General features: G+C 41.9%; 2 protein-coding genes across 3 annotated transcripts in view; both read left to right on the top strand.

Annotated features, from left to right (window-relative positions):
- lamb2l (laminin, beta 2-like) overlaps positions 1-1,550 on the top strand; it is a 35,804-nt gene extending 34,254 nt beyond the window's left edge. Inside the window, exons 32-34 of the mRNA XM_085345478.1 lie at positions 227-403; positions 502-667; positions 1,411-1,550. Coding sequence (XP_085201604.1) covers positions 227-403; positions 502-667; positions 1,411-1,550 — 483 coding nt within the window. The remainder of the gene's footprint in view (positions 1-226; positions 404-501; positions 668-1,410) is intronic.
- Positions 1,551-4,507: 2,957 nt separating this feature from the next.
- lamb2 (laminin, beta 2 (laminin S)) overlaps positions 4,508-15,273 on the top strand; it is a 44,088-nt gene continuing 33,322 nt past the window's right edge. For both annotated transcript variants that reach the window (XM_085345397.1, XM_085345399.1), the window contains exons 1-2: positions 4,508-4,570; positions 4,936-5,002. In XM_085345397.1, the coding sequence (XP_085201523.1) occupies positions 4,972-5,002 (31 nt within the window). In that variant the 5' untranslated portion in view covers positions 4,508-4,570; positions 4,936-4,971. The remainder of the gene's footprint in view (positions 4,571-4,935; positions 5,003-15,273) is intronic.

Here is a 15,273-nt window from a genome sequence, read left to right as displayed (position 1 = left end):
CATTAAGGTGCTTTTATATGGTAAGGTAAAAATACAATAATAGAGGGAAAACCTCATCAGACGACTTATGATGAAGCATGTGGTGACAGTGGGAAGGAAAAACTCCCTTTTAACGGTAAAGCTCCAGTAGAACAAATGACTGGTTGGGGTGAGCGGTGGGATACAGGAAAAAAGGCACAATGTGGTTCCCATAACTCTTTCCTTCTTCATGTCTCATTTTTTCCAGGTGGAGGGAAAGCTGGTGAGCCTAGACGCCAAGCAGATGGATGTCATGATGCGTTTAATGAACCTCTCCAAGGAGGTGGAAGCTCTGAAGAACAAGACGGAGCAGAACAGACAGATGGCAATCGAGGCTAAAGCACTGGCCGACAATGCCACTGACCTAACATCTTCACTGGAGCAGGTGAGGCTGTTGGTGGAGTTTGGACCAAACTTATTGAATAAATAAATATATATATATATATATAAATTCTTGAATAAAACGATTGCATCATCTGCCAGAGCCTCAACAACACAGAGAAACAGTATCGTGAGCTGCAGATGAAGATCGAGTCTCTTGGTGGGGTGTCTGGAGGTCTGAAGGACATCAACCAGAGGGTCAAAGATCTCAAAGAGGATGCAGAGAAATGGCTCAAGAATGCCACCAGTGGGATAAGAGAACTGGACGGTAAGTTCATATGGCTGCTCTCAGTGTTGACTTTGTTCTTCAGGTGAGCTACATACAGCACATTGTGACCGTAGTGCGCGACTTGACCAGAAATTGCCTGTAAAGAAGTCTCCCGTGTTAAACTACCACCGTTTAAATAATGTGCCATTGTTCATAGTGTACAAAAGACTCTGACTAGATGGCACAGTCATGTAATACAGCTCCTGCCTTATGCTAAAACCAGGATAACTTGCAGCTGTCACTGCAGCAAGATTCATAACATAACACATGATGTCACAGATGAGGATGAGATGAGTAGAGTTACACTGTTAATATTCATAAAATATTCCAAGATAAAGATCAGTTCCTTTCACAGGATCCGTGGATGTGCTGTAACAGGCACTAAATGACTAAAAGTAAGTGATAGAAATGAAACAATATCATTATATGTGGGCAGGATAGAAATGCAGAGAAACATTAAAAACATCAAAGCAGAGAATTCACAGTTCAAATCAGTGAAAATCAAGTGAGCGTTTCTGCCTTGGAACTAGTTTTAAGTCCTATATTAATTTAGGATAGAGCTATTACTGATATGTTTATTGTGTACTGTATGGTTTAACAATCGCATCTGCAGATTTGGCATAGATTTTTGGCTCTAAACAAACAACTAAGAACTTCGTAGTAGGACGTGGCTGTAGATCAACCTTTCAGCCTTTTGTGCATGCTTGTTACTTTAACTTTTCTCTTGCTCCCTGTGATTGCAGAACTTGAGGAAAAGTTCAAAAACAATGAGAGGCGGATGGAGAAGCAGCGCTTGGAGTTGGACAAGCTGAAAGACAACGCAACTAGTGTGCGGGACGAGATCCGGCATCGAGTGCAGAACTACAACACCTGTGTGCGATGATGCCTCCTGCGTGTCATCAGCTGCTGTAGTAGAGGAGAGTTAGAACTGCTGTTGTGACTGGAAAACAGAAAATTTGTCACCAATGAAAATAAAACGCTGCTCTGGAGGTTCCTCCATTCTTTCACTGGTATTTCAAGTTTTACACATTACCTGCAAGTGTTATGTCACAGAAATGCCTTCAACTGTCCATGTACTGTTTGAGTCCTCAATATCACTCCTGCCCTTGGTGGTGTTCATGTATTTAAGCTATTACAATAGGCGGATAACCTGTGAAGAGCATTTATTTCACTCTATAGCCAATAATAACGGATAATAATGGAATTGATTTACTGTATGTGGAAAGACTATATCAGAGTATGTTATCAGTTACCTATACCAAAAGTGCTTTCAAGATGTTGAGTGTTTGTGTTGTTTGACCACATTAGTATGGGGTGTACACACTGACATTCCTATTAAAAATTTTGAAAGTACTTTTTGTGCTTTTTCTTTAATTATAACGTACAAATATTCATATAAACATACACTGTGAGGTGATATGATGAAGACAAAGTCAATCTGACACTTTATATAAATGCATCATATTTGTGTGAGACTGTATGCAATATTTACATTGCTTAAGAAGGTATGTTGCTTCAGTGTTTTGCTACACAGGGGAACCTTATACACAGTTAAGTGTATAAGTTCAATCCCATATTTGTCTCTCTTTGCCCACAGCCTTCATCTCTTCTCAATTTACCACCTCTGCAAAAACACAGCTTCTACACTCACTCAAAGTTACACCTAATAGATCTCACCCATCATTAATGCCGTTAGTTAATAATGATAGTCACTTTGCCAGCCTATTGAATCCCTGGCTCAAGTTACAGAAAGTCATTTACCGCTCCAATTTTTAAACATTTTCAATTTACAGTAAAAAAAATAAAATTCAAAGTGTGACACAAGTGGCTGGTGATGGGCCGACACTAGCAAGCTGCCCCCTGAATCTGCATCTTGCCAGGCCTGTGGAGCATTTTAGCAGCTTTTAGCTGAAGGTTTTGTTTTACAACTTGACTGTTTTTGTTCTGTCTCGTTGTTCATACGCATGTTGTTTTCAGCTGAGGATTCGGCATTTTTCCAGCTCTAAAAACCAAACTGTACGCTGCTGTTTCCCTATTAAGCATCCCAGTTTGCTCTTGACTAGCTGGTGAACATTTTGTGGCAAAAGAGCCAGAGATTTTTTCTTGGGAGTTGGAGGAGAGCAAAAATGTAGCTCAAAGAGAATGTTGACAACTGTTGTATTTGTCAAGTTGCCAGAAACTGCAACTCAAAGTCAATGGTGAAGCTGATCTAATTGAACTACACACCCTCTGATATATCCATACACACAGCACCATTTTATTGGCTAATTGTAACTATGTTGCTGGGTGGTATCTTCCAAGTCATTAGATGGGTGTGCTAAATGATATGAAAACCTCTGTGTGAGAGTGCAGCATGCAAAAGACGAACAAACAAAAACCAAAAACAATGCTAACACATGGTGAACTTTCACCAAATACTGGCTCTTATTTCATTTAAGTGTCAGGGATCTGTTCTCAGTATGAAAGGCCTATTCTCTCTTGGTTGTGGCATTGGATCCTGGTCTCTAACAAAGAGGGGCTGTCCTGCAGCAGCTCAGGGAATGTGCAATATGACAGAGGTTTATAGCAGGCTTTGTTCTGGACGACGATCTGCCAGCAGTGAAACACTGGCGCACATCAGAAACAGTTAGAACTACGTACTACTCCCATGTGAAATGATCCACATGTGCAATGCAGTGGATTACATGAAGTCAACAGCTTTAGTTCATATAAGATTGATTCATTGCACCAAACTTAATTTCTATGATATTTCTTATCCCCGGACATAACTATTAGTCACGCCGTGCGGTCCACCTGCGTGGCTGGGCTGGTGCTTTCAAGCATAGAATCTGTGATAACGATCACGGCTCCTCATTGGATTAAACCAAAGGGAATCCAATCCGTCCTGCAGGGAGCGCGCATTCCTGCTCACGGGGACAGAAAGGGGGCTCGTCGGAAAACATGCAGCGGGTTACTGGAGGGAAACTTGACACAGGAATTACTTTGAATTCATTTTGCTTTAGCAGGGGTTTTTTCACACTCCATTATTGCCTACATAGGACCATGTTGATAAAGTGAAGTACATAATCAAGTAGCTTTTGTGCCGTCCTGGTATGTTAACAAACTGTTTTAAAAAAAAGCAGGTAAAGCAGCCAAATAAACTAAAAAAATAAATATAACATAAAAATAAAACAGACATGACAGTGAACTCAAAAAGAGAGTATTGTGCTATGAATCCAGTACCAACACCTGGACTCACCTGTAGAACCTCCTACTCTGAGGACAGTAACACTTCTGGCAGGGGTAACTTCTTTGGCACAACACCATAGCTTTCCTTGTATGTTTATTTACTTAAGCACTGCGGCCTAGTCATATTTCACATAGGAATCATTTTAAAGGTTACTGTATACATTACGTATAATCTGCTGGAAGTTAACCTATTGTAATATAGTGGGGGGGGGAGCAGATTGGTGGAAGATACTGTAAACGGATTTGCATGGACTCATGACTAAACACCTGAATAGACGGCTCTGGGTGATGACGTGTTAATAATAATAATAATAATAATAATAATAATAATATGTTTTGTGAAGACGTTTCACCTCTCCTCTTTCACTGGTAAAACGTCTTCACAAAACATAAAGAAGTCCAGTTGTTATCTTTCTAAACTAATCGAAAACTCATTTAAAGAAAGGCAACTGGGTGTGCTTCATCTGCCCACTGAAGGAATCGAACACGCGACCCAAGGATTCGGCCCATTTGTGCGCATTAAGAAACTCCGCTCCAGTAAGTCCGGCCCAGGGTTTCCCGGGCAGAGAAGCAGGAGCAGAAGAACTGCTCAGCTCCGCTTCTGTCCGAGAACTCCGCAACAAGTGGACGAAGAGGGGCAGCAGAGAAGGAAACGTTGGAAACGCGACACAAACGGTGAGAAGGTTTAAGATAATGCTTATGATCAGTTCATTTCTGAAATAAGAGACAATCAGTTATACTTAGCTCGCTGGATAGTTGAAAGCAGTTTATACTTTTTTTCTCCTTTAGTGAACCGGTTTACAGAGAACAGAGTGGCAAACGGTGATTTAAATAGTAGAAACAGAGAGTGGATGAAAAAAAGTCTGTGAAGGAGTCCTGGTTGTCCTCTGCACTTCAATTGTTGGTCGTCAATTGAAAAAAAAAAAAAAATCAAAGCTTCAATTTAACTTTTCCCAACGCTCATTTTGCATCCAGTAACACAAAACCCGCCTTTAGTTGTTACTGTGTATGTCTAATGATGAGTGTGTTGCGTGTGGCAGGTTGCTGCGGCCCAGCGGGTGGATGAGCGCTCAGAGATGCGAGCCTCGGTTGCGGTGCTCCTCTGCGGTAAGTAACCTGCGCACCCTTTGAAGTCACTCCGTGTTTTCTGCTCCATAACAAACCCTCAGAAGCGATTCACTGAACGGATATGGCGGCTATCGAGCGACTTCAGGTCACTGGTCCTGCTTTGATTAGTCTGTGGAAGATGTGTAGCTTTGTTAATCCTGTAAATGCTGAGTTCAAAGACACGCAAGACCTGAAGGGAATACAACATAACAATAGCAGTGAAGTGAGATGGTCGGGGTCATACTCCCTTGATGCCTGCACTTGGTTCATAGAGTCCCTGTCAGTGAGAATGCGCTGTGATCAGCACAGTTTTCACTTGTCATGATGGAAAACAGGGAAGAAGACTGCTTTGCAAACTCATTTACAGCAAGCAAAAAAAGTCAAGAGTCAAGAACATTTCTTTCAAAGTGGCTTACACTCTAAAAAGATTTCTCTAAGCCTCGATGGTTGGAGTCAGGAACTATACCAAGGCACTATCAGAAACAGTAGTCTGGATGTGAGGCTCAAGGGATTGCCTTTTACATTTCCCTGTGCAGAGATAAGATAGCTGGTGTTTCTTTTTTAAGGGCCCCTGGTGCCTTCAGGGCCTCAGGGGTCGTCTGTCTGCGTCTCTGTCTTTCTCTGGGTGGTGTTACCGTGTTTTACGGTCCTCCTAAAATGGCCCAGTTGAATCCGCAAATAGAGACACCCACTGCACACATCTAGCGCCTACATACTTTCTGGATGTTAATGGTAAACACACAGGTTTATAGAATGTGGCTCACTCACCCATGCGCACACATTCACACTCCAATGAGTGTATCGGGAGCTACTCAGGGTTAAGTATCTCGCCAAAGTATCCACGGGCAAGATGCAGGCTGGGGCAGCCAGGGATCAATTGGTAGATAATGTGGTCTGTATCATTTCTAAGTAATCTTCTAGGTGAATGTGTGAGTGTGTCCAGTATTGAACGTGTGCAGCGATGAAGCTAAGAATTGAATACAAAGACATATCTGATTTAAATCTCTTTTCACTGCATCCTTCATTTGTTTAACACAACTTACACGGTACATGTGGGCTCCACTCCAAGCTGAGAGGTTGTGAGCTACACCTCTATTTCACTGCCTGATAACCGTCAGTAAATGCATTTGAATGCGTTGCTCCTTGCAGCTAGAAGCGAGTGTGCTTATTGCTGCAGTTAAAGTCTATGAGCGCCTGCTGTCAGGCCTCACTGATCAAATCTGCAGCTCTTTGTGATGGCTGACAGAGCTTAGTGGGAGGTTTCAGGACTGAAGTTCTGTCAGTGTTGCTGGCCTTAATGTCTCAGAGTCACATCAGAATAAACTTTGCAGGACAGTTTTTTTCTTTCTAAATCTGTCTGAATTGAATATACCCGTGCCCTTTGGTGCCTGTAATGGTTTACCCAGAGCTGCTTTTGTACACATTTTTACACAGCTGGACAATAAAGCACCGCATAATCCCATCACGTTCATATACTACTAACCAGCCAGCCCCGGTCCTTCTTGTCTTGCGTTTTTCCTGCCGGATGGCTCACTTACCAGCTTGCTGTGGTGTCGGTCCTCAGAATCATCACTCATGTGCTTCCCTGGAGAGAATCTTGTTGTGGCGGACAGAAGTTGGCCACAGTAGTAGTTCTATTCAAGAGATCCACTGATGAGCAGAACAAGTTCTGCTTTTGGCAGCCGCACCACAAGAACATGGAACAACCACGCTTGTGGTTCATGGACAGGAGAAACAATTACAGCAAGCAATAAACCTTTTACTCTGCACACAGCAGGCCTGTGTGTGTTGTTTAAGGGTATCAGTAGAAAATGTAACCACGCAGGTAAAGTGTAGGTCAGAGTTGATTCTCAGTTTTCCCATTTAGTAAGTCAAGAAGGAAAAAGGGATAAAGTGGGCTATAAATATGATTCCTCAAAAATTCCTGGCAAAATAAAAACAGTTTTTAGGAGAGTCAGGATATGAGAAGACTGAGAGATGGAAATGACATGGAGCAAGGTTCAGTTCAGTCCAGCCATGGACTGTGGGCTTAACCCTGCAGGGGATAGAAGCCATGTACTCGTGTTTTATCTTTAAGCAATTAACAGCACTCAAGTCCAAATGTAATGATGGCGTTCTGTCAATTAAACCTGATCAAGTCACAGCCAGCGCACAGCTCATGAATCAGATTAACAAGAGCTTTCAACACGTCAATTACCAACAATTAAAAGTAAAATACGTCTTTGCTTCTGGTCTAATCTTCAACGCTATATACTTTCAGGAGTTTGATTAAAGGTGACTTTTTCAGGAGCTCACAGGCTTCAGCTTAAGTTTACTAAATTGGACAGAAGGACAGAAGGAACGATTAATGTGGTGAACTCTGATTTGACAAATGACTCCTGAGGATCGTTTTCAGACAGAGGAAGCTAACCCACTGCCAAACATAAATAAGAATTAAAGATAAATAGACTGACCAAGTATATCAGTAGGCATAGGACCTATTCTGTGTCATTTATGGCGCCATTATATCATCCTTGGACTCTAATAGTGTAGCTTTGCATTCACAGTTCAAAATAATCTTTATGGTCAAAATCACAGTGTTAGCAGCTGGAATAAGTAGAGAGAGGTGGGAAGTGTTTGACCTGATAAACCTCCCGCGCTGTCATTACTAACATTGGGAGGTGTCCATTCAGATGTCTCTGAGGATGAGCTGTGAGGTCAAGGGTCAATTCCAAACCCACAGGTCAAAGGAGGGGTTAATTGGCGTGTGTCATTATGTGTGCGCGACAAAAGCGAGAAAGGACTCAGGCTGATCACAGGAACAAAAGAGTCAGCCATCCCTTCACTCTTCTTTTCTTTTCACATGCTAGTTTCTTTTCTTCATGACTCCAGTTAGAAGTAGGAGCTGCAGCGAGACGGCCATATGTGTTGGTGAAGCACAAATAAGCTCTGGCAAAAAGGCTAGTTACCTTTAGACGCCTACCTTTAGTATTCGAAACCATTTAAAGTGCAGTTGAAGGAGGCACCAACTCATCATTACTCTGTAGGAACGAAAGGAAAGAGCTGGGAATAAGAAAGAAAAGAAAGCAAGCAAACCTGAACATAAAAAAGGGATCTGGATTGCCTCATCGCACAAAGTAAATCCTCTGTAATACACCTTTCTTGCAGGTTTATGTGTGTAGGAATTTGGCTTTTTTGAACTGCTGATACCCTCCTCATGTGTGTGTGTGTGTGTGTGTGTGTGTGTGTGGGCAGGTGAGAGCTGGTTAGGCAGTGGGAACGAGAGAGTGTGTTCCCAAAGCCTTTGTAAGCGACAGCCTCCGGAAATGTGCAGATGCCAGAACAATGGTGCACTAAAGCCTGCTAACCACCAGTACTAGAAACAGAGAGAGAGGGGGGGAGACAGAGCCTGATTAAATAGAAGGGGGGTGGGGGGTACAATCAGGATAGAATCAGGACAATGAGAAAGAAGAGGGAGAGAAAGACTTTAGACACAGGGGTGGAGGGAGAGAGTAAACCTGTTTGTATAAAAGGACCATGAGTTGGGTTTCCTGGGCAGGAGCTTTTCTGGATGAAAAGGGGAGGTGCAGATAAACTAAAGGAAGGAGGACTTGAGGATGGGGGAGGTGATGGAGAGGAACAGGAAATGGTGCTGGCCTCATTAAAAACAATGAAGTGGCTGGTGAAGTTATGAACCTGAGTGGAGCTGCTGTGAGTCTCAAGGAGAACGAATGCGCAGCTGTAAAGAAGCGTGACCTGTGACCTGTCGTATGAAGACACACGATTGTTAATGACATAACACACTTTGAAAAAATCACAATGTTATTATTATTCACAGAAACATGTGAGACTAGGGAAAGCACGGTGTAGTTTAAAGTGGGCCTATTCTGCTCATCATGTTTTAGCTCCTCCCTGTTTTAGAGGTTAAGGACACTCTCACTTTAGGCCAGCTGTTTTCTGATTGGTTTCCCTTTGTAAGAGCAGCAGGTGGGTGGGGCTTCTGTGCTCATAGCTAGCAAGGATTCCTTGAGATGAGACTAATCCCATAAAGGTCAAAGAAGGGAATAAACATGTTAAAGAGTTATGAAGCCTGAGCCTTTGGTTAACATGGATTAATTGTTCACACAATCTTTGTTCATGCTTAGTATGAGCATCATCCATTGGAACAGAATATACATCCAAAGGAAGTAAGGACGATTTGTGATGTGAGCGTGCAATCAAAAGTATGAAAGGAAAGCAGTTTTTATGCTAGATTAACAAATTATTTTCAGCAAATGTTATGAATGATGTTATGAATGGATACTTTTTATTCAATAAGATGTGGCTCTAATATCCACAAGAAGCAGAAATATGAATGTCCTTTTCCTTTCCAAAAACTGTGGCTGCACTGTCTTTATGTTTGTCAGATGCCAGGAGCTTTTATTGCTACGGGCCACAGGCTAAGTCCAATAACAGGATTAATGGAGTTCTGTAGCATAGCTTGTTAAAAACTAGCTATGCTCTCAGACGCGACCACACCTGATAGCAGACAAGCAGCAATTAGAATGTGACGCTGCAGTGTGGGAGGGTTGAAGGAAGGAGACGGAAGGGAGGAAGGACAGAAGGAAAAGGGGGATGAAGTCGAGACAAAGAGAAGAAGAAAGGAAGAAGGGAAGGATGGATTTGGTGTGCTTAGCATTTTCTTGAGATATTTGAAATTTTACTTGAGTTGCAGTGGAAGAAGTCACAGTGTGTGGTGCTTTCATCTTGGAGGCCTGTAATTACACACACACACATGCACGTGCGCATACACACACACCCCCACATGTAACCATGTACATATATAATGTTTCTTGTAACCTTGGGCTAGCTGTTTCATATGTTCCAAGTCACTGAATGAACAGTCCATGATTTACTGCTGAAATCAGATATGTATACTCCACAAAATGATGCATTAAAAATGTACTTCATTGAATATTATACTGCCCCCAAGGATTTTGGAGGCTTGTTTTTTATAAGTCATAGTTACAGGCTATTACACACTAATGAAAACATGGATGTAATGACTACATTGCATTTTTGCAAGTGGATCTATATCTTGCTCCTTTCAGGCAAGCATACAAGCTCCTACAGTGTGGCCTTATGGTCTTAGGTCATTGTGATTGCCCCGCCATGTTACAAATACTGCACCCATTTTCTATCTCCGTATTTCCCCACACCTCTCTTTCTACTCATAAAACTTACAATGGCTGTTGCTTCAATGCAGGAAAAAAAAGAAACCTTCTTTTGTGGCTGCTGCAGATTGTGGTACATAGAAGAGCCTGCTGTCTGTACTGAGTCAGACCCCGTTAGTCCTCTTTTTGGGAGTGTTTTTTTTTCTTCAGGTAAACGTCATTGTTTCACCTTGTGAATCCAGTAGGTCCCACACTGCAGTGGAAAGAGAAAGGCCGGAAGAGCTTATAAGGGGAATTTCCTGTAAGTGTGCCACACCTGCCCTGAGCTCCTGCAGTGAAAAAAGGGTGAATATAAATGCAAAAAGACCCAGTTTGAGATACAGAAAACTTAACAATTTTTGGTTACCTTTGCTCCTCTCTCAAGGGACTAATGGGGTCATTGTCAGTTCAGACCTGGTATTACAAAATGACTTCATGAAAGCAGTATTCCCCAGTGTATTTTAAATTGTGCTCAGAGGATCTGACCTAAGCCTCAAGCCACACAAAGGTTACCCTCCTCTCTTTTACACATGTGGCAATTTCAGCATTTATCAAGCCGACACAGTGCAATTATGTTATTAAAGTCACTTAGAGTCACATACAGGAATGTGAGCACAAGAATAGACCACACTAAATGCTAATTTCAAGTCCCATGTGATGCTTTCAGTTTTCCCTCTAAGTGGAGCCAGATTTTCTTCATCAGGCACTCTGATTAGCACGTCCAGCAAACGAGTATGGAGTCTGCTCGGTGCTCTGGGTCACCTGCTGAGCACCAAGGCAAATACACAGCACCGTAATCACTAAAGAGACCCACAGGAGTGCAGTCTCTTTGGTTAAATGACCGAAGGAAAAGCTGCACCCAGCATCTGGTGGCCACGTGTGCCTCGTATTTGGTGGATTTATTGACCTTTAGACAACATGGCAGGGGGAGTGTGGCTGGTAGATCATTTTTAGGTTACAGCAAACATCTCACACAATCCTGCTAAATCTGACCTGCAGTGTTTCCATAACTCCCTCTGATCACATAAAGCTTACACTTTGTAGGTGTTATGTGATGGGACTCTACTATTTTGCCAGTTTTGCAGTGGGGACTTTAACATCAGCAGCATTTAAAGATACCGTAATTGCACAGCATAGATATATATCCACTCAAAGTTAGGTCTTGACTCCTTCTATCCATCCCAGCTGCAACAGGGTGAAAGATGGGGTGCACCCTGGACAGGCCACCAGTTTGTAAGCCTGTTTGACCAGCATAATCTCCATCTTATGGAGATTATGCTGGATAAACTCACGAATATATGAATTATTCATGCAATCTAACATTTGATTGTGTTGATGTAGCTGACTAATGTATGTGAATTTCCCATTTGCTCATTCCCTGATGAAAAAACAAAATGCATCAAAATCATGCACTCTGTTTCACGTTGATGCTTCTTTGGATGTAAGTACTTAGTAACAACAGACATGTGGGAATGACGGCTTGCGGGGTGGGCACTAAATGCACTTAGCATGTTTCCCGTACCGCTAAGATAAAAACAGGCATTGTTCTAGCTCCTCACTCCCCTGCCCACCTGTTACTCACAGTGTCTTGTTCCATATTTTCTCTCCGGTGCGGAGCAGCTCAGACATCTCCAGGACGGGACAGGAATGTGAGCATATCCTCTATTCCAACCAGCTGCTTCTCAGTGCCATGCCTTGTTAATGTAACAGTCTGTGTAATGGGCAGCGCCTGGCCTTGCTCACTGAAACTCTTGCGTTTTAGATATCAATGCAGGCGGTCAGTAATAAACAGTTGGGAAAGACTCAGAGGAGACGTCGGAGTTTTTATTATAGAAATGATTTGAAATACAAACTTTAATTGGTTTAAGACTTCACGTGTAAATGAAGTGAAATGTGTAAATAATGGCTTGTGTGTCTGTGGTAACTCCAGTTACTGCAGTTTTGAATTATGGTGTGCATCTGTAAGATGTCTCAGAGAAAGCGTACTAGAGCCCTCCATGTTAGCCTTGTTGATTATGACATTTTCCCCAAGATCCATGGCCCTGCTCTTAGGGTCTGCTTTTGTAATAATAATTTTGAGATAATAAAGAAATAATTTTGCTCTTATTCAGTAAAACTTTTGTCTCAGCCACTGATTTATTAGATTTTACAAGAATTTTGACAGATGTCAAGATTGTCGTGGGCCCTACGCTTAGCCTTGAATCTCTAACAAGAAAGTAAGAAATACAGACACAGTATCGTCTCTGCTATGGACATCATTTACTTAAATGATGGGTTACATCAAGGTTAGCAACTATTTTTAGGAAGGAGGCCTTTTTCAGTAATGAACAAGGTGAGCGGGAGGTCAGAGTGGTGAATCCACCGCTCTGACCTCCCGGTGCAGTAGACATTAAGGGAGGAGAGAGATGGGAGGTGAGCTGTGAGGTGAGGAGGAGGAAGACCAGCTGGTTGTTTGGCTGTGGGAGTTAACCGTCCATCAGCTAAGTGCCGAGCAAAGAGAGGACGGAGACGCATGGAAGGGGAATGTAAACTAATTAGCTAGGAGGAGTTAAAAATAAAAGCAGTTGACTTCTCTTTGCCGGGCCCTTAAAGCAGCTATGCCATGGTGACTGCTAAACATATCTGTGGTGCCTTCTAGTCCCACACTGTCTTATGTCATGCAGCTCTTAAATGATGCTAATCCTGTCTGTTCACTTCCCCGGGTGAGCTAATATTGGATCTGACCCTTCCATCATTTTATTAATGTTGGATGCATGTATTGTCTGTGTTCTCCCAGAAAATACGTGTGTCCTTACGTGCTTTCTCTTCAGTCCAATTTTTGACTGTTTGCCTTGGTTTCCTGCAGAGTTTACACTGGTTCATGTGACAGCAAACTGTCTTGCCAGACCGTGCTTCTGGAATGTACCACGCTGATGTCACATCCCACTCACACACACAGAGCTAGAGGTTTTCATTAGTCTGTGGATTAGATGGGTACAGCTGAGTGACAAATTTAAGGAAATTAAAGAGGCAAACTGAAAGAAGGAAAACCGTTTTACAGCTTTGTGATGGTGATGATGTGAAACCATATGCAAACAAAGTGTAGCTGATTTATTCCTGTAGTGAGCTGCAGGCTTCTAGTTGGAGGTGATATCAGTACTTGACATATTAGCCCACTACCATTCAGATTTATCACAGCTGTTGCAGTGCAGTTTCATCTCTGCACAGATTATGCATGCTGACTTTGAAAAACTAACAATATATTAATCTTAGGCTAGCTAATATAGTTGGTACTGAGTGAAAAGTATCGTTCTAACAGACTGTTCTCCTTCACTTTCTCAGTTTGCTTTGTGTGTTTGTTAGGCGAAGGTGTGTAGTATAAAACCAGACACAATTTCATAAAAAGTACTGAAGGTTGCAGATTCTGTCCACAAACTTTTACATTTTTAATTGTTCTTTTTTCCCCACATGCCAGTTTTTACAATGAGAATGTTTCACTGGTAGAAATCTTCTGTAATCTGTCACCAGTCTCTAGGCAGCGAAGAGTTACAGTAAAGTATGTAAATGCTGAGAGCAAAGGAGGTCATCTCATGCTGACAACTGAGAAACATTTCTCAAGAGTTTTGTGAAATAGTGCCGATTTAATGTGGTATATGGTCTGCTTATAGAGAATGGTCAGAATTTGAGTGCAATCAGTGGCAAGTATGAAAGGAATAAACAGGGTTCGTACGGGTGCTTGAAAATGCTTGAATTTTAATATTGTCCTTTCAAGTGTTTGTATTTTGGATGCGGTGCTTAAAACTGCTTGAAATTGTAACTGTATTTTATTCACAAATAACTATCTGATTGAATACTTTTCTTATCAGATAGAGAATTAAAATGAGCCGCAAAGTCTAAAAGCTAAATTTCTCCACCTGAGCTGCCTTGCTGGCAACCTTATCCTTTTAGTATTGTTGTGTGGTGCGTTTTTCTTTGTTTTAGCAAAAGGGTAACAAAGGCATTTAAATCAACCTAGGATGATTTGTTTTCATTTTCACGTGTTGTTACTGAGGTGATGTGAAGTGAAACGTGCATCCTTGTTTTTTGGGAATGTGCTGGAAAAGCTACAAAATTCACCTTGATAGTGCTTGAATTTGACCCTGAAAAAGGTGTATGAACCCTTAATAAAAGCAGACTTCACTTGGAGGAGGTGTGTGTGTGTGTGTGTATCGAGGGTGGTGAATTCATTTCTGAAAGCTCCGCAGAGTTTAATCTGTATCACTGCCTCTGACAGTCAGAGACTTTCCTTATGTGGAAGACCTTTCGCCTGAGAGCCAAATTTAACCATCCAAGGGCATGAATGTAATGATTTCATGTCATGTTTTTAACTCAAGCTGAGAATAGGTTAACAGCTGTTGGCAGTAGTACACGACATGGAAAGCAAAAGCAGTTTTTACAGTCTGATGTCAAGATTATTAGAGAACAAATATAAATAAATAAGAATGTGCTATGTGGCTGCAAGATGATGTACAAGCTACATTCAGTATGGTTTTACTAGGGTGTTACAAAAGCCTGGTTGAACAGCACTGTTTTGCAGCCTTTGTGACACACACACACACACACACACACACTGCACATACCAGTAGCAGTGCCCGAGCCTCCCCTTTTTTCTTTCAGCTGTCACCCCACGTTTCACTTTGCATTCCTATAATGACAGTATATCAGAAAAATTGAGGAGAAGAAGGAAGGAAGCAGCTGATGCACTGGATTGTCCTTGTGACATGGGCCTTGACATCCCCTCACTTCCATCAGTCATCAACATAATTATCAGTGCTGCAGTTTTTATTATGTTCTTGAAAAACTGATTAAATGATTAAAGGTAGTTTCCTTGAACCTAATACTGCTCCCTCTTGTTTTTAGTGCATGTTTGTGATCAAAAGTTCAAAGGTAAAAGCAAAGATATGCAATGTAAATTGATTTAAAACAAAAGTAGATCATCCGATAAGCCAGAATGAGCAAATGGCATTTTGTTGGTTGGTAAACTATGAGGGTTATAGGGTCACGGTCCAAGTCCAACAATGTTAGGTCCACTTTTAAAGAGACATTCAGTAATGCCAGCTAACAGCAGCTAACAGTGACACA

This window comes from Diplotaxodon limnothrissa, linkage group LG20, assembly GCF_057381915.1.
Source record: "Diplotaxodon limnothrissa isolate DT_005_m linkage group LG20, D_limnothrissa_male_GT1.1, whole genome shotgun sequence".
Taxonomy (NCBI): Eukaryota; Metazoa; Chordata; class Actinopteri; order Cichliformes; family Cichlidae; genus Diplotaxodon; species Diplotaxodon limnothrissa.
The sequence above is the reverse complement of the archived record's forward strand: the minus strand, read 5'-3'. Positions and strand labels throughout refer to the sequence as shown.